This window comes from Schistocerca americana, chromosome 2 (genome assembly GCF_021461395.2).
Source record: "Schistocerca americana isolate TAMUIC-IGC-003095 chromosome 2, iqSchAmer2.1, whole genome shotgun sequence".
NCBI lineage: Eukaryota > Metazoa > Arthropoda > Insecta > Orthoptera > Acrididae > Schistocerca > Schistocerca americana.
The window spans coordinates 906,303,979-906,323,135 of record NC_060120.1 but is presented as its reverse complement, the minus strand read 5'-3'; the positions used below and the strand labels follow the sequence as shown (position 1 = coordinate 906,323,135).

The 19,157-nt window shown below is 40.6% G+C and overlaps 1 protein-coding gene across 1 annotated transcript in view; it reads right to left on the bottom strand.

Annotated features, from left to right (window-relative positions):
* LOC124594536 (protein Wnt-4-like) overlaps nucleotides 1-4,422 on the bottom strand; it is a 297,425-nt gene extending 293,003 nt beyond the window's left edge. Inside the window, exon 1 of the mRNA XM_047132909.1 lies at nucleotides 4,258-4,422. Within this exon, the coding sequence (XP_046988865.1) occupies nucleotides 4,258-4,422 (165 nt within the window). The remainder of the gene's footprint in view (nucleotides 1-4,257) is intronic.
* Nucleotides 4,423-19,157: the final 14,735 nt, after the last annotated feature.

Sequence of the window (19,157 nt, the reverse complement as noted above, 5' to 3'; positions counted from 1 at the left end):
TCTGAACTCTGATATAAGCAAACGTGTTTCAAGCTTCCCACCCACGGCATTTTTCATCTTTGTGAGGCCATAAACTCAACTAAATGCAAAATTGTAATGATCATAAAATGTTTTATATACATTCTAGGATACTTATAATTCATTATGGGCAAACTAATATTTCCCTTTTCATGAGAATGAGCAAAGTAATATGTTAACTGTTTTTCAATAACTGTGGTCCATAGGCACTTTGTTCATAAAAACCGATGTTTGGGACCAATCTCTTTACATTCTGGCGGCTGGCCATTCCAATCCTTATACATAATTTGCAAATTTGAGGACGACACACTGCTGACGAAAACAACGTTAATGTAATTGGAAAAACTAACCATCTACAGATGGGCATGACATACCGAAGCCAGTTATAGTATTAAAACAAAACTTTTCAGATCTATTTGCTGCTCGTTACGTTCTTCACCAACAAACTAAAACATTGCCGCTGACAGTGCCGTGGACTACAGGAAAGTATCGTCTTCGGACCATCATAAAGAAGTGCAATAATCTTGGACAACGTACCATTTGACATAATGAATGGCAGCTCTTTTTAAAAGTGAATAAATATAAGATAATGCCTGTAATAAAGCGAATAAACACTACAGTATGCGATTGCAGGTTGCTGAACATCTTCAGCGCTTCACATACTACAATTATTTAGGCGTAATGTGCAAGTGATACACAGGTCTCATTTCTGTTGTGCATCTTGATTCTGTTTTTGTCTGTACTTCTGGGACATCCCTATGTTATCAATGCGCGATTTAAGACAGAGAGAGAGAGTGTGTGTGTGTGTGTGTGTGTGTGTGTGTGTGTGTGTGTGTGTGAGAGAGAGAGAGAGAGAGAGAGAGAGAGAGAGAGAGAGAGAGAGAGAGAGAGAGAGAGAGAGGGAGGGAGAGAGAGAGAGAGAGTGAGAAAGAGAGAGCGTGGAAGACATAGAGGCAGACAGAGAATTTGTCTTCTACCCCCATTCTCAGTGGGCTTACGATATTCAATATCTTGTAATATTTTATATGAAAGGAATCACGTAGAGTGTAGTTTCGTTGTTTCCTGGTCCTGAAGAACCATATGGTTAATGGTAGGTATTGAGCCTCACTCATTCTTGCACTGCATACCTATTTCGGCAATTTTCTCTGCCCCATCTGAATGGCTTTTTTAAATTTAATTTATTTTTTTAAACGCTTGCCTCCGTTGTGAACTTCATACAACAGAAATATGTATAAATAACTTTCCTGTATTGTGTAACTAAGACGGTTCTTTAATTTGACACACTTACACGTAACGCCACAGGAGTATGAAACTTTCTGTTGATATTGTAATCTTTTATACTTTGTGCAAGCGACGTATAAAATTTTCCTTTCGTTTCAAGTGTTTACAACCAACTTATAAATACATTCTGTTTTCTGAAGATCGTTAGTTAACTTACCAGCTCTTCTTCTGCACGTAAGCCGGCCGAAGTGGCCGTGCGGTTAAAGGCGCTGCAGTCTGGAACCGCAAGACCGCTACGGTCACAGGTTCGAATCCTGCCTCGGGCATGGATGTTTGTGATGTCCTTAGGTTAGTTAGGTTTAACTAGTTCTAAGTTCTAGGGGACCAATGACCTCAGCAGTTGAGTCCCATAGTGCTCAGAGCCATTTGAACCATTTTTTTCTGCACGTAATGGATAAGATATTATTGCCCGTTCCTGTTTCACAGTTGTCTCCGGTGTGTCCTGGGTCGTCTTCGAGTTTTTCTCTCCCCCAGCGTGTAATGCAACGCTGCCTTGGGAGGTCTGGTATTTTCTGTTCTTTGTAAATGATCGGCCCAGTTCTGTCTATTATTTAATGTTTAATTATGTTCTGATTTTATATTCAATGCTTTTTACTAGCTTCATTTCATATCCTACCCATCCTCGTACATCTTTTAACATTCTTAAAAAAATCTCATTTATGCTCATTGTATTTTACTCGGTAGCTTTTGACCCGGCGCCTGGTCTTAGCTACCATAAAGTATTGAGGGTCAAGTCGTTACTTTAAACGCTTACTATATGCAAAAAAATATTTTCTTCACATTCTAACGTTAGGATGTCTATTCTGAAAGTATTTGTCTGGAGTGTAAACCAATGCGGAAGCGGAGCGTCAGCGATAAACAGCGCTGACAAGAGGGGAAGAGACTGAAATTTCCTGGTAGGTTAAAACTGTGTGCCGGCCCGAGACTCGAACTCTGGACCTCGGTAGAGCACTTGCCCGCGAAAGGCAAAGGTCCCGAGTTCGAGTCTCCATCCGGCACACAGTTTTAATCTGCCAGGAAGTTTCATATCAGTGCACACTCCGCTGCAGAGCGAAAATTTCATTCTGGAGGGAAGAGATTGCTTTGAAATGTGGCTCTAAAAAAGAATGTTGAAAATTCCATGGGTAGTTCGGATATCTAATGAGGGAACGCTGAATCGAAAATAAATAGTGAACTTGGCAACAGTGGGAAGTGCGGGATATAAAAGCAGCACAGCGAGACCAAGGTTTGACTATAGCAAGCGCACTCAGATCCATGTAGGTTGCAATAGAGACGCTAACGTGGGATAGATTAGCGTATGCATCGAACGAATCTTCGGAATGAAGACCGCAGTAAAAATAACGTGAAGAATCTAAGAAGCTGGAGACGTACCAAGGGACTTCCTCAAAAATATAGTGCACACAATCCCTTAGATGGCAATGGCAGATAAATGCTTAAACTATCACACAATCTGCTTAACAGTGCACGGATTCATGTTACCGACGAGAATAATATACAAAAGAATGGAAAAGAAATTGAGGTTCTGTTAGACGAGGATCGGCCTGACTTTAGGGAAGGAAAAGTCAACATAGAAGCAGATCTGACGTTGCACTGGAGGTAATACAATAAAAATCAAAATGCTTTCACAGAATTTATCGCTCTATAAAAAGCGCCTGACAACGTAAAATTGTGCAAGGTCTTTGAACGTCTAACAACCATAGGTATAAGGTTTAGGGAAAGACAGGTAATACACTACATACAGATTAGCGGAGGTAGAAAGGAAATTCCTGGCTAAATGTGTTTATTCTTAAGAAATATAGTCCGGAATTTGAGGAAGAAGTTTCAGAGAATCTACTTCTCAAGCACGGCATTATGTAGACTGTGGGAAATGTGGTGAACGAGAGAATCAAAGCGTTTGGGATGTGGTGTTACAAAAAGATGACAATTACATGGACTGATAACAATTGAAGAAGTAATGGCTGGCCGCGTCAAACCAGTCAGAAGACTCATGATCTACCCATCTAGGAACAAAAAAGTTAACAATCATAATGAATTTCTAAGTGAACGTCAGATAAAGATTTACAAAGTGAGAAAAAAAATAGGTTGGAAAAAGTATGTTCCATGCATAATTTTGTTCTAATCTCACAAATTGCACTCGAGTCGAACATGTATTTGCAGAAAAAGTTTTGTAAAGAGTAAGACATTGCGCTTAAGCGAGACAAGGGTAAAATTTACTAACTAAGAAGTTCTAGGTAAACACCTTTGTCTTCGACGAGTAATAATAAATACGTTCCTTACACCACGCACAATTAAAAGACTACAGTCTCAGTGATATCGCTGGCTTTTGAGCAAAAAGTTTGATGATCATTGTCCTACAGGCACACCTTCTATCGTGTTTATGTCGTAAGATTATTTACCGTTCATACCGCTTCAAGAGAATATAAAATATAATAAAACGGAGTACCGTACGTATTAATAAATAGTACGATGTCTTTAGGTGAATTTTGCGAGGTTTTGGTTTCGATCCGGAAGACAGTCGAAGTTCTGAGAAAAATAAACTTCATTCGAGGTATTCAAATTGACGAGCAGCAGTGTTTTATGTAATACAGTACTTTTGAACATGTGTTATTCTCGAAAGATATGAAAATATCAGCTAATAATGGCACAACATTGGCGAACCATATTATGATTGTTAGGAGATCACAACTCTCAACATGGAATAACTGCAAATACGAAGAAATCCCTGCGTGCTATTAGAGGTGCTCAAGATAATAAAACATTTGTAATAACTACCATCAACATATTTTCTCATTTTCAGCACACAGTCTGCTAGAGCCGTCTACAATGACGGGACGTAATCAAACCACAGAAGCGTTACTGACACATCATCTTCAATTCTTGATGGAATAAAACCTTTTCTGCTTATTCCGAGAGAGTTACCTGGTTATTAAGAACTCACATATCGGATTCAACACAGACTGTGGAAGCTGCGAGTCGTTTATCATGTTGCCGAGGCGTTATATCCTTTGCTTTCCGCCCCGGCGTCCCTACCCACAGGCGACAAAAGCTGCTGATTGTGCCGTCCCTGCCGCCTGCGATGAAGCCGTCCTCAGCCGGGGGTTCCCCGCTGAGCGGGGCGGCCATCCCGCGGCGCAGCGCCAGCAGTCGATTACTCGATTAGTCGATTAGCTCCGTCTGCCGCGGGCCCGCCTTTGTCCGCCCACGCCGCCGTCACAGCTCCATTTCATGCACGGTGGTGAGTCCAACTCAGCCATCTCTTGAACAACATGATGATGAGGCAGTCCGACTATTGCCGCTATAATTCGTGACGTAAAGAGCTGACTTACCTATGCGGAACATCAACAAATGTAACACGAAGAATCACTCACCGAGGTGAAGTGGTTGACTTGGTAGAGATACGACGCAGACAGATAGCGCAGGGCAACATATTTATACTTTTTGTTTATGACTCTTTTCCGCTAAGTATGATTCATTCCTTTCACCCGCAATTTTATGGAAATAAGTACACTAAACTCTCGCTAATACGGCCCTCAATAGTCCGGTCTCTCAGTAAACCGGCACGCTTCCAGCTTCTAGTCGTACAACCTGAAATGACGCCTACAATAATGAAATTTCGTCTGCAACAACGTTGCTAGTTATACTACAGGCCATTAAAATTGCTACACCACGGAGATGGCGTGCTACACACGCGAAATTTAACCGACAGGAAGAAGATGCTGTGATATGCAAATGATTAGCTTTTCAGAGCATTCACAGAAGGTTGGCGCCGGTGCCGACACCTACAACGAGCTGACATGAGGAAAGTTTTCAACCGATTTCTCATACACAAACAGCACTTGACAGGCGTTGCCTGGTGAAATGTTGTTGTGATGCCTCGTGTAAGGAGGAGAAATGCGTACCATCACGTTTCCGACTTTGATAAAGGCCGGATTGTAGCCTATCACGATTGCGGTTTATCGTATCGTGACATTGCTGCTCGCGTTGATCGACATCCAATGGCTGTTAGCAGAATATGGAATCGGTGGGTTCAGGAGGCTAAAACGGAACGCCGTGCTGGATCCCAACGGCCTGGTATCACTAACAGTCGAGATGACAGGCATCTTATCCGCATGGCCCTAACGAATCGTGCAGCCACGTCTCGATCCCTGAGTCAACAGATGGGGACGTTTGGAAGACTACAACCATCTGCACGAACAGTTCGACGACGTTTGCAGCAGCATGGACTATCAGCTCGGAGACCATGGCTGCGGTTACCCTTCACGCTGCATCACAGACAAGAACGCCTGCGATGGTGTACTCAACGACGAACCTGGGTGCACGAATGACAAAATGTCATTTTTTCGGATGAATCCAGGTTCTGTTTACAGCATCATGATGGTCGCATCCGTGTTTGGCGACCGATGGTGAACGCACATTGGAAGCGTGTATTCGTCATCGCCATACTGGCGTGTCACCCGGCGTGATGGTATGGGGTGCCATTTGTTACATGTCTCGGTCACCTCTTGTTCGCATTGACGGCACTTTGAACAGTGGACGTTACATTTCCGATGTGTTACTCTTCATTCGATCCATGCGAAACCCTACATTTCAGCAGGATAATGCACGACCACGTGTTGCAGGTCCCGTACGGGCCTTTCTGGATACAGAAAATGTTCTACTGCTGCCCTGGCCAACACATCCTCCAGATATTTTACCAAATGAAAACGTCTGGTGAATGGTGGCCGAGCAACTGGTTCGTCACAATACGCTAGTCACTACTCTTGATGAACTGTGGTAACGTGTTGAAGCTGCATGGGCAGCTGTACCTGTACACGTCATCCTAGCGCTTTTTGACTCAATGCCTAGGCGAATCAAGGTCGTTATTACGGCCAGAGATTTCTCAGGATCTATGCACCCAAATTGCGTGAAAATGTAATCACATGTTAGTTCTAGTATAATATATTTGTTCAATGAATACCCGTTTATCATCTGCATTTCTTCTTGGTGTAGCCATTTTAATGGCCAGTGGCGTAATTGTAATGGTCAACATTCCTGTACACTTTGAATTTGTGGCTTTCCTTACGAATCATTATTATAGCTTCTAAAGGGAAACACGTTATGCTAGACCTCAATCAGAAACTCGAAACTAGATATAAACTGTACTGAGGGTATTCGCAGAAATCCATTGTTGCTGACAATAGTGTTGGACGAGCAATTATTTGTGACCAAACTTCAGCAGAATGAAGGTAATCATAAGGTCACGATGAAACTGATAATGAAGAGGACATGGGAGGAGAGAACATGAGGATATCTCAAACAGCTGGTGCTGAAGCTGGAGACGTCTTCGTGGAGTACATTATGTAACAATCAGAAGCATAACAGGACCTATGAAATGCTTGTAAGGCCGTTGTGTGATAAAGCAAACTACCGTTCTGTATCATCATGCATACAACTAAAACTTTGGGACATGTTTCATAGTGAATGTCGAGTGATACTAATACGCATGTACACACTCAAGGACTTTGTTTTCTGTAAAAATGAATGCATCTTTTGATTTGATAAAGTATAATCCCTATGTGTTTACACTAAATTTTAGACACTCTCAAAAATCCGACACTTCCACTAATCCGTCACCCTTATGTGCGATGAATGGTCGGTTTATCAAGAGTCTAGTGTAGTAATAAATGAGTAGCACAATAGCGTCTTTGTTCTAAATGGTTAATTTATTTAGTTAACTGGATTGCGACTTACAAGGAAAGTATCAGACCATAAATTACTATCGTCGACAAAGCAATTAGCAGTTAGAATTTTCATGAGAAACATTGGAGGAGATATTAATGGCACGAACACACGGTAAATGTCATCTTTGACAGTGTAGTAGTAACGCAATTAAACAAGCTGAACACTAAATAAATATAAAGAGAGCAAACCAGGAAAATAATTAACACAGTAATCGAGAAACAGTGTCATTATCACGGTTTAAACTAAATTAACAACCTTAACCAAATAAGATCAGTAATCGCCGCGAGTACTAAAGAAGAGCTTGAGGAGGTATTGCTTATGGAAAGTGATACAGAAATAAGTAAAAAATAGAATTGACAGTTGTAACAGCAGAAAATATGAAGCACACAGGAAACGACAATAAAATAAATAAATACAGGAAAATCGAGGAATAGAAAGAAACAGACAGCGTGGGAATCACTGGAAAACCGTGAAGATTAAATAAAGTTTACAAAAGAGTAAGCACTGAGTTGTGTTCAGTCATTTAATGCTAAATCAGGACTGTGGGCCAGATGTTTGTTGTCTTTCTGGGCTTCCATCAGACTGAGTTTTTGGCCTTTGTTTGGTAAGTGGAGAACATGGGACTGTGACTGGTAGCTGTGGCCATCACTCGGTATTTACTCAGAAAGTGTGGAGTCATAATTCCGCAACCTATAGCTGCGTTCATGTTCAGCCAACTGGGTTGCTGTCTCTCTCTGCCTCATTGGCCAATATAAAATTTATCACTATCAGGACAGGTAATATACCTCACTGCTGATTAGTAATTGAGTCTTATCAGTGCAACTAAAAGTACACTCGATTGTGGTCTTCCCCACATAGTAGAAGCTACTACAATTGCAGGATTTCAATAATTTCGCTACATTTTGCGATACCTGTGCTAGTACGGGATTTGCGCACTACTTCCTGTGGACATTGGAAAGGATCAGCAAGGAGAACGTAGAGGAGGGTATAATTTTCAGTTTTTGTTTCCTATGCAAGATGTGGTCAATCGCGACAAGATTGTAGCCATTGGTTCAGGTAACAAATTTTATTATCTCTTAGTCTGCTTTCATTTGCAACTATTTTGTCCTAGCAACAGTTAAAATGAAAACAAGTAGTACAATGGCCAATCGGCCATTCCTGGAAAGACATTCAGTCTTTATAAAAATGGCTCTGAGCACTATGGGACTCAACTGCTGAGGTCATTAGTCCCCTAGAACTTAGAACTAGTTAAACCTAACTAACCTAAGGACATCGCAAACATCCATGTCCGAGGCAGGATTCGAACCTGCGACCGTAGCGGTCTTGCGGTTCCAGACTGCAGCGCCTTTAACCGCACGGCCACTTCGGCCGGCAGTCTTTATAAATTCATAGCTATACACCCATTGCAATTCATCTCCATTTTAGGCCGATGGCTTCTCCTTCACTAGAAAAGCTTTGCAGAACTGTTACAGAGCAAAAATTATTCTTCTTTGAAAAAATGTTTCTTTTCTGTAATGTATTACATTTATTCTGTGAAACAATTTCTTACAAAACACCTTAAAAGACGATCGATGGATAAAATAAGTTTCAGTTCAAAGCTAATAATGTACATTATGACTGAAAAGTACTGAGTTTATTGTCAGTCTCAAATAACAGATGTGACGAGTCAGTCATTATAATACTGAGTTCTTTTTACGCTGAACTCTACTGAACAAGGGCTCTTATCTGTGTATCTGAGATACCTTAGTAGCATTCGAAACATATGAAACTGATGGTAGTGAAATCATTAAAAGTAAATTAGTACAGAGAAAAGTTAAACAGGAAACAAAAAAAAAAAATTCTTTGAAGTTTTTAAATAATGCTTTTGCTTTAGAAGTAAACAAACTGACTTTGCTATATTTATCCAAGATAAGGAATCCGCTTCGTTGCTAAAACAAAGTTCACCTGTCTGAAACGACACTGGGACATGACCATGTGAGTTATTTGTTAAAATATCGAGAAAGCTGTATACACTGTTTCCCGCGGCGATAACAGAACATTCCAGAGGTGCTGCAGAATGTATCAGTTTCATGCAGGGAACCCTTGTCCAGAAACGACTCTTCTGTGCATGGCTAACGGTGTCGCACAAAATTCTGTCGGACGCGTTCGACTAACCGCAGTGTTGTTCGAATATTGTCACCGGCAGCTAGAATTATTGGCAAGAGATGCTCTTAAGTCACGATAGGTGTCGCGTGAACAAGACTTTTCATGTGATGCCCCAGGAAGAAATCAAGTGCGCTCAGATGAGGTAAACGAGCTGGCCTCGAAACACGGCTTTCAGTTACCATTGAACTTTCACAGCTTTCTCATTCAGATGTTCCCAATCACATCGGAATCGCACGTGCTCATGAAGATTTTTCAATAACATAAACATATCCCATAAACACAGTGTATAGTGATAAAGATACTAGGGTAAAACCATGTCGCCACCCCCCCACCTCCCCCCCAGTCACGACATCATTCCTACACAAACACACACACACACACACACACACACACACTCACTCACTCACACAAACCCACATACAAAGCTTCACTGCTGATATGTACTCATGGTTATTACTGTATCCTAGTAATCCTCGGTAATAGTGTTACCCACAATATTTCGGCTTCGTAACCTGAACTACATCGTTTCGGAGCAAGATTCCAGGTTTCCAACAATTATATTTGTTTCAATGGATTGTTGTTGTTGTTGTGGTCTTCATTCCTGAGACTGGTTTGATGCAGCTCTCCATGCTACCCTATCCTGTGCAAGCTTCTTCATCTCCCAGTACCTACTGCAACCTACATCCTTCTGAATCTGCTTAGTGTAATAATCTCTTGGTCTCCCTCTACGATTTTTACCCTCCAGGCTGCCCTCCAATGCTAAATTTGTGATCACTTGATGCCTCAAAACATGTCCTACCAACCGATCCCTTCTTCTAGTCAAGTTGTGCCACTAACTTCTCTTCTCCCCAATCCTATTTAATACCTCCTCATTAGTTACGTGATCTACCCAACTTATCTTCAGCATTCTTCTGTAGCACCACATTTCGAAAGCTTCTATTCTCTTCTTGTCCAAACTAGTTATCGTCCACGTTTCACTTCCATACATGGCTACACTCCACACAAATACTTTCAGAAACGACTTCCTGACACTTAAATCTATACTCGATGTTAACAAATTTCTCTTCTTCAGAAACGATTTCCTTGCCATTGCCAGTCTACATTTTATGTCCTCTCTACTTCGACCATCATCAGTTATTTTACTCCCTAAATAGCAAAACTCCTTTACTACTTTAAGTGTGTCATTTCCTAATCTAATTCCCTCAGCATCACCCGATTTAATTTGACTACATTCCATTATCCTCGTTTTGCTTTTGTTGATGTTCATCTTATATCCTCCTTTCAAGACACTGTCCATTCCGTTCAACTGCTCTTCCAAGTCCTTTGCTGTCTCTGACAGAATTACAATGTCATCGGCAAACCTCAAAGTTTTTGCTTCTTCTCCATGAATTTTAATACGTACTCCGAATTTTTCTTTTGTTTCCTTTACTGCTTGCTCAATATACAGATTGAATAACATCGGGGAGAGGCTACAACCGTGTCTCACTCCTTTCCCAACCACTGCTTCCCTTTCATGCCCCTCGACTCTTATAACTGCCATCTGGTTTCTGTACAAATTGTAAATAGCCTTTCGCTCCCTGTATTTTACCCCTGCCACCTTCAGAATTTGAAAGAGAGTATTCCAGTTAACGTTGTCAAAAGCTTTCTCCAAGTCTACAAATGCTAGAAACGTAGGTTTGCCTTTTCTTAATCTTTCTTCTAAGGTAAGTCGTAAGGTTAGTATTGCCTCACGTGTTCCAACATTTCTACGGAATCCAAACTGATCTTCCCCGAGATCCGCTTCTACCAGTTTTTCCATTCGTCTGTAAAGAATTCGCGTTAGTATTTTGCAGGTGTGACTTATTAACTGATAGTTCGGAAATTTTCACATCTGTCAACACCTGCTTCCTTTGGGATTGGAATTATTATATTCTTCTTGAAGTCTGAGGGTATTTCGCCTGTCTCATACATCTTGCTCACCAGATGGTAGAGTTTTGTCATGACTGGCTCTCCCAAGGCCATCAGTAGTTCTAATGGAATGTTGTCTACTCCCGGGGCCTTGTTTCGACTCAGGTCTTTGAATGCTCTGTCAAACACTTCACGCAGTATCATATCTCCCATTTCATCTTCGTCTACATCCTCTTCCATTTCCATAATATTGTCCTCAAGTACATCGCCCCTTTATATACTCCTTCCACCTTTCTGCCTTCCCTTCTTTGCTTAGAACTGGGTTGCCATCTGAGCTCTTGATACTCATACAAGTGGTTCTCTTCTCTCCAATGGTCTCTTTAATTTTCCTGTAGGCAGTATCTATCTTAACCCTAGTGAGACAAGCCACTACATCCTTACATTTGTCCTCTAGCCATCCCTGCTTAGCCATTTTGCACTTCCTGTTGATCTCATTTTTGAGACGTTTGTATTCCTTTTTGCCTGCTTCATTCACTGCATTTTTGTATTTTCTCCTTTCATCAATTAAATTCAATATTTCTTCTGTTACCCAAGGATTTCTACTAGCCCTCGTCTTTTTACCTACTTGATCGTCTGCTGCCTTCACTACTTCATCCCTCAGAGATACCCATTCTTCTTCTCACGAAAACACCATAAATGTGTGTGTCTAGACCTCTCAACGTTTAACGTTATTAATCGGTGTACGGTGCTTTTGTTCAAATACATGACGCAATATCGTCTGGAATAGGTACGTAGTTACAAATCAGAAACTGTTGAACTCATATATTCATATTACAGTATAGAATGTATTGCAGAAATTTGATACATTACCATGTGGAATAGATTATTACTAGTAAATTGCAAATTGTTGAACCCATTGATACGATGCCTTTCCGCTGTCTTTTGGATGTGTACGTGCTGCAATTGAAATGTTTGTAATCATGTCATAGTTCGAAAGACGCGCTACGTGTTAATACAGTATCTCTTTGCCTATTATTTAATTTTCAGGCAACAAATATTCGTTCAGAAGAACCCTCTTCAGCTCTACGTAGGCTGAGTGTACTCATATCTTTTTTGAGTCCATTCAGTTTAGAGCCTGAGGGGAGTTGTGCTGTAAGCTCTGAGTGTATCTTTCCGTTGCCTACATGTGGTGCAATAGCAAGAGGGGCTGGAGTTTGTTTTCTTATGGCAGAGTTTATGTAGACAGTCCGTTCCGCGAAGAGCGTCTGTGCACGGCGCAAAATTAGGACTACAGCCAGAAATATTCCCGGATCGTGACAACTTTCTTATTTGTAACTACTTTGTTTGTACTTCCGTCCATGTCTAACTAAGCTTATGCACTTTAGCATCGTTACACTCAATAGGGACGTGTACTGTTCGAATAGTGATTGACGGAAGCAAGTTTCATAATTAGAATACAGTTGCTACCGACAAGAGAAGTGGACACGACGCCTTTCCTCAATGTCAAACTGTGTACCAATGTCCATAGTTGAATCCCCCAGATTTAGTACTTGTTTATAACAGTATGTAGGAAGTGCTGAAAGATGTGAATAGTATCCAGGCATCCATTTTTAATAAGTCACAGTGAAAAATATTAAACTAGTTGTTTACAGGACAATAGTAAGACTGCCGGCCGCTTTGCCCGTGCGGTTCTAGGCGCTTTAGTCTGGAACCACGCGGCTGCTACGATCGCAGGTTCGAATCCTGCCTCGGGTATGGATGTGTGTGATGTCCTTAGGTTAGTTAGGTTTACGTAGTTCTACGTCTAGCGGACTGATGACTTCAGATGTTAAGTCTCATAGTGCTTAGAGCCATTTGAACAATTTTTGAATAGTAAGACTAAGAAAGCCGACCTGTAGAAAAATCAACCTGGATTTCGTGGAATGTAGGAAAGTGTGACACAATACTGACACTAAAACTTATCTCATAAGATAGACTGAAGAAAGGCAAAACTACGTTTGTAGATGCAGAGAAAGCTTTCGGCAATGTTGACTCGAATGCACTCCTTAAAATTCTGAAAGCAGCAGTCATAAAATATAGGAAGTGAAGGATTATCTACAATTTTTACAGAACTAAACTGCAGTTACACGAGTCGATGGATACGATATACTAAATGTTCAAATGTGTGTGAATTACTAAGGTACCAAACTGCTGCCGTCATCGGTCCCTAGACTTACACATTACTTAAACTAGCTTATGCTAAGAACAAGACACACACCCATGCCCAAGGGAGGACTCGAACCTCCGGCGGGAGAGGCCGCGCAATCCGTCACATGGCGCCTCTAACCACGCGGTCACTCCGCGTGGCGATATGATATAGAGGAGAGGACAAAGTTGTAGTTTTTCCCCCACATTATTCTCCATGCATACTGACAAGCAAAAAACAAAAACAAGGACAAAGTCTGAAAACCACTTAACGTTGAAGCAGAGTCAAGAAAAATTTAAAGATTTGCCGATTACAATACAGTTCTGGGAGTCCAGGAGTGGAGCTGAACGGAATGGACACTGTGCTGAAATGAGTTTATCAGATGAATATAAGAAATGTAAAACAATGGTGATAATATGTACCCCAATAAAATCAGGTGACGCTGAGAGAATTAGATTAGGAAATAACTAAAGATGACAGCAGTAACAGGGGTATAAAACTGAGACTTGTGACACCAAGAAAAGTTTTCGTGAAAAGAATTTGTATTTTAACATCGAATATAAATGTCAGTTAAACGAACTCTTTTCAGAAAGTATTTGTTTTGGTCTAGAATTATACGGAAGTGAAATGTCGACAATACACAGCACAGACATGAAGAGAATAGAAGATTTGTAAATGTAGTGTAACAGAATAATGGAGGGATCGAATAACTAAGGAGGAGATACTGCATCGTGGTAAAAAAGGAAAATCATGGCACAATTTGACTAAAAGAAGGGATTTGTTGATAAGGACATATCGTGAGGCACCAAGGAATTTTCACTTTGCTAATGGAGGGAACAGTGCAATGAAAAAATTATAAGGGGACACCAAAGCTTAAAAACAGTAACAAATACACATGGACGTAGGCTGCAGTAGTTACGAGGGGATAAAAAGGTTAGCGCAGGATACATTGACATGGAGAGCTGCGTCCAACCAGTCTTCGGACTGAAGACAATGACGACATATACTAATTGGCATTGTCAGGCGGGAAGGTGAGACGATCAGTCTTCACCGTCTAGTTGACTATGAGATCATTAGAGACGGAACGCTATCTTGGCTTAGAAAAAGATGGGAGGGGGCAAACCGGTAGTGACCTTTGCAATAGAACCACGCCCGTATTTCACTTTAGTAATTTAAACTAATTGAAGGAAAATCCACAATTCGATGTTCGCACGTTGACTGATGGGCCGCTACACCGGAACGTGAATGCAGTATCTCACACCCACACTACCGCACTCGGTTGCTCGGGCGGGCTAATCTCGCTTCATCTACAGTTAAGTCTGTTTCAAATAAAACTTAGACGATTATCCAAATTTTTCCCAAGGGAGCTACTTTAGAAATATTTTCCTGCTGAAACAAAGAAACTTGACGCATTACTGGCCTCATCTCATTATTAATTAAATGCGTATCTATCTTAGGGTGTTTTTGCATGGTAAATTTTGAAATTCTTCACAATTTTTAGTGGGCTACCCTCCAGTTTGGCTCAATTTCATGTGAAAATGATCTGTGTGAAGCTTGACCTCAGCAGGACAAGGGGAATGTTTACAGTGACCTTCCCAATCAGAAATCCTGGAAAAAAAATCACCTTCTCAAAATAGTACTTCTTTGTGACATTCATTCATTAATCAATGTAACCACGTTGCTTGTATAATTTTCCTTAAATGATTGAATTTTCATTTAACAGACTGCATTTGTCTGGTGACATGACGGGTCATTAACCTCAAATACAAAAAGGGGAAAGGAAGAGCGGGCCGAGCCGTGCCTTCTGGACACTCCAGTAGTCGAGGGAAGATAATAGCCGCAGAAAGTACAACGTCTACGTTTTCAGCTCGTCTGGGAGAACTTTTCTTTGCTCTGGTATTTCTCACGTTAAATTACTGGAAGAAAACGGCAATTTGTCAAACAAACATTAATGGCTTTCTCCTGCAATCAGGAGGTTCGGAAATTAACTGTGCGTCAGGGTTCTAGAATAGAGGGAAATGATAACTTGTTCGAAAACCACATTAATTTCGTTTCAAGAGTTCAGTGACTGTATACTAAATTTTGTAGCTCTGCAGAGTCAACAGAATTTTTCGAATCAATTGAGATTATTATCGGTGAAATAGCATTTTGTGAATTAGAATGAGATTTTCACTCTGCAGCGGAGTGTGCGCTGATATGAAACTTCCTAGCAGAAGTAAAGCTGTGGGTACCGGCCGTGAGTCGTGCTTCGGTAGCTCAGTTGGTAGAGCACTTGCCCGCGAATGGCAAAGGTCCCTATTTCGAGTCTCGGTCGGGCACACAGTTTTAATCTGCCAGGAAGTTTCATTTTGTGAATTGTTTTCCATGCTTGAGAGGGCATTCATTTTGAGAAGTGGATGGCGAGAATTATTTATTGCTTGAAAATATTTATGTTAGTTTATGAATTTGAATTATCACTACAAGAACTTGTGATGACTGAATTTTTCTTAGGAGTTTGTAAGTCGAAAGGTTGATCTATGGAGTCAAAGTGCCGTATTTTGATTTCATCGCTTACAAAATTTCATAAATATCAGGTTGTCGGTCGTGGTTCTTTTGTGTGCCTTCTCAAAAACTAAAAAATCATTTATGGTATCTCTCTCCTGAATCTCTCGTTTGGTATTCCTTAGACCTAATTTCTCTTTTGAATAAAAAATGCGGACGGCCAATTCATTGAGTCGTGAGGCAAAGATACCAGACTTAAATGTTAAAGGAGTTCATGCAGAAGACTATCAAACCCCAAAAATTATCAATAGCTGTAATGAAAAGTATGTTTCTAATACATTAAGAGTATTTTCTACCTGATGTGAATGCACTGACGACTTCCTTAAGTCAGATAGTTCGTTGTGGCACGAAAAGCATAATTTCGCTAACTTTTTCTACATTTACTTATTAAACTGGGAAATGTGATGCGGCTGAGAGAGGCGTCAAGCTCGTGAAAAACTTCAATAAATTGTCAACAATAAAAGAAAAGAGAAACAGAAGAACTATGTGTTCCAGTTAGTATCTGAGTATCGCCATAATTTACCAGGTCATATATAGAGTCTTTTAAAGGAATAAGGATTTGTAGCAGAAAATCCAGTTTTCTCGACATATCTTTCTTGCATATGTTGTGAATAGTAGTTTATAGATAGTCTATTAAATATTTCACAGTAGCATTAACAACTGAGTTGAAACCAACATAGTTATTGGTTAATTGGCTACTTCAGTACAATTTTTCTCGCGCAACAAAAATAAACTACACATTTATGTAATTATACGATAATTTTTTCCGAAGTAAAGGATAAGGAGCACCCCTTTCCGTTTTGATATCGAGGCCAAACTACACACAACTCATTTTCAATGTAATAGAACCAAACTGGGGGTAGCGCGAAGAAAAAATCAATCATGAAAACTAAGATCCAACGTAATGCACATCATGGAAATGAAGGGAAAAAAAAAACGAAACTTGGTGTACTCGTAGGATGGTAGAACCTTACGGTAAGCAACACTGGTGCTTTGAAAGTGTTCATAATTCACTGTTCCCCGTTTCCGAGTGACAAGGTAAAGTGTGACGTATTCTGTCGGAGTGTGTTTTCTAGCTAAATAGCGTTATCTTTTCTAAGAAATTATTGTTTTTGTAGTGTGATATTCACACGCTCTAACTAGCACAGTTAGAAGCTGTCGAAAGCATTGTACGAGATTGCCTGCTTTAGGGAGACAACAGGTAGTGTGCTGGTGACATCTGACGCATTTTCTGAGGGAAGTCATTCAGCACCAGAAGTACGAGTAGAAACGACCCAAAATGGGGCAGCAAGGAGAAGATGCGTACTACAGGCAGGTATGATGCTATGATTGAATAATTATTTATGACACAGTCGGAATATGTCAATACGATGGGCCTAAGAGAAACTGCGTATATGTAACAATAATAGTTCTTAAAGACTGAAAAAGAAATAAACACATTAATTCAAAAAAACAGTTCTAGCATTGTACCATTTCTAATAATCTTGTTGTAGACGGGAGGTTAAAACCTAATCTTTCTTCTATAAAGTTGTTTAATGTCGGGATGCTATCAAAACCGTGGATACTGACGTTAAGGGCGTTATTGTCGGATTATAACAAATATCACTATCTCTAATGAGATAGCCACTAATTGGAATTACGTCAACATAAACTGGAAATCTAGCTAATTGCTATCCATATCCTTCGACAGTCATTCGTCTGCGTTCGGCCAACGACAGCGTCCCCAAGTGTTTTACAAATTAATATATTTACGTCACTTTGAAAGCATTAGAAAATTTTTTGTTTAAAATAAGAGTTTTCCCTCGATTGGCAATTACCACATTACGCTATAAATAATTAATGAATTATACCTTCCTGAATTATGCATCTTACCGTTGCTACCCGTCACAATGAATGTCAAGAAATAGTTTCGGAAACTATTTGTTTGGACAGTAGCTTTATATTGAAGGGAGTTTTGAATGATGAACAGTACCAATGTGAAGACAACAGAAGCTTTCTTTATATGGTGTTACAGGAGAAAGATGAAGATTGGATGAACTGAATGTGATAACTATCCCGATAACTGAATCGAATTGTGGAGAAAAGATCTGTACAATACTACTTGACTAAAAGGAGGGAGATGTTGATAGGAAGCATTCAGAGGCAGCAACAGTAGTCAACTGACAGTGAAAGTAAGTATGGTGAGTAAAAATCGTAGGCGGAAACGACGGTTTGACTGGCGTAAACTGGTTCGACTAGACATAGGTTATAGTACTTACTTTGAGATGAAGACATTTTTGCAGAACAGACTAGAGTAGATGCTGCATCAAACCAGTCTTCGGCAAACCATCAGCACAGCAAGAGGGTGGGATGAACATTGAGCAACAGATTCGTTGACTGACGATAAAGTACTAACTTCAAGGTGAATATTAAGTAAGACGACAGGAGAAGGAACAAAAATGTGCGTGTCAATCTGTTTGCAGAAATAGGCGGTGAGCCTGAAGTGCAGCGCTTATGACTGGCACATTGCATTACACGTTACTCTGAGGTGTCAGAAGTCAAGGGATTCCTACAGGATATACACAGAACATATTCAAAACACAGAAATAATCTTCGACGGCCCGGCGGGGTGGCCGAGCTGTTCTAGGCGCTGCAGTCTGGAACCGCGTGACCGCTACGGTAGCAGGTTCGAATCCTGCCTCGGGCATGGATGTGTGTGATGTCCTTAGGTTAGTTAGGCTTAAGTAGTCCCATGTTCTAAGGGACTGATGACCTCAGTAGTTAAGTCCCATAGCGCTCAGAGCCATTTGAACCATATCCTTCGACGGTTAAGTCCCCGTTAGCATATTATGCAGGAAATGTACAGGAGATATTGGAAAAGTCGTTGCTTATTTAGAGGAAGGAATTATTCTGGTAGTGTGGACGTCTTCTAATGAAGTACTGCGGTTTGTACTGATCTGATAGTTTCCTGTTTCAGATACCGCTACAGTCAGTGGTACAGTGTTTACAACGTGAGATCAGTATGTATAATAAAAATGTAAGATTACTTCTTCCTAGCTTGTCGCTATAACTCTGCAACCAACATCTGCATTCCCATGGTCTTACATTGTTTGGTATCCCTCCATTCCCCATCGATGTAGAAGGTATTGGCTTGGAACTTCAAGGGTTGGATTCGAAGACATGGTTGTCAAGAAAAGGATGTAGCAACAGTGGAAGTCAGTGAAGCAGGTGGAAATAGAGTGCCGAAGTGACAGACACTGGTCAGAAGGTTCCTTCTGGAATGTTGAGGTACGTTGGGGGATGTTTCAGAACGTTGCAGGATATTCCAGGAGTTTCTAGAATGTTCAAGAGAATTAAAGAATCTTCCAGAAGATTTGAGAATGTTCTAGAATGTTCTACA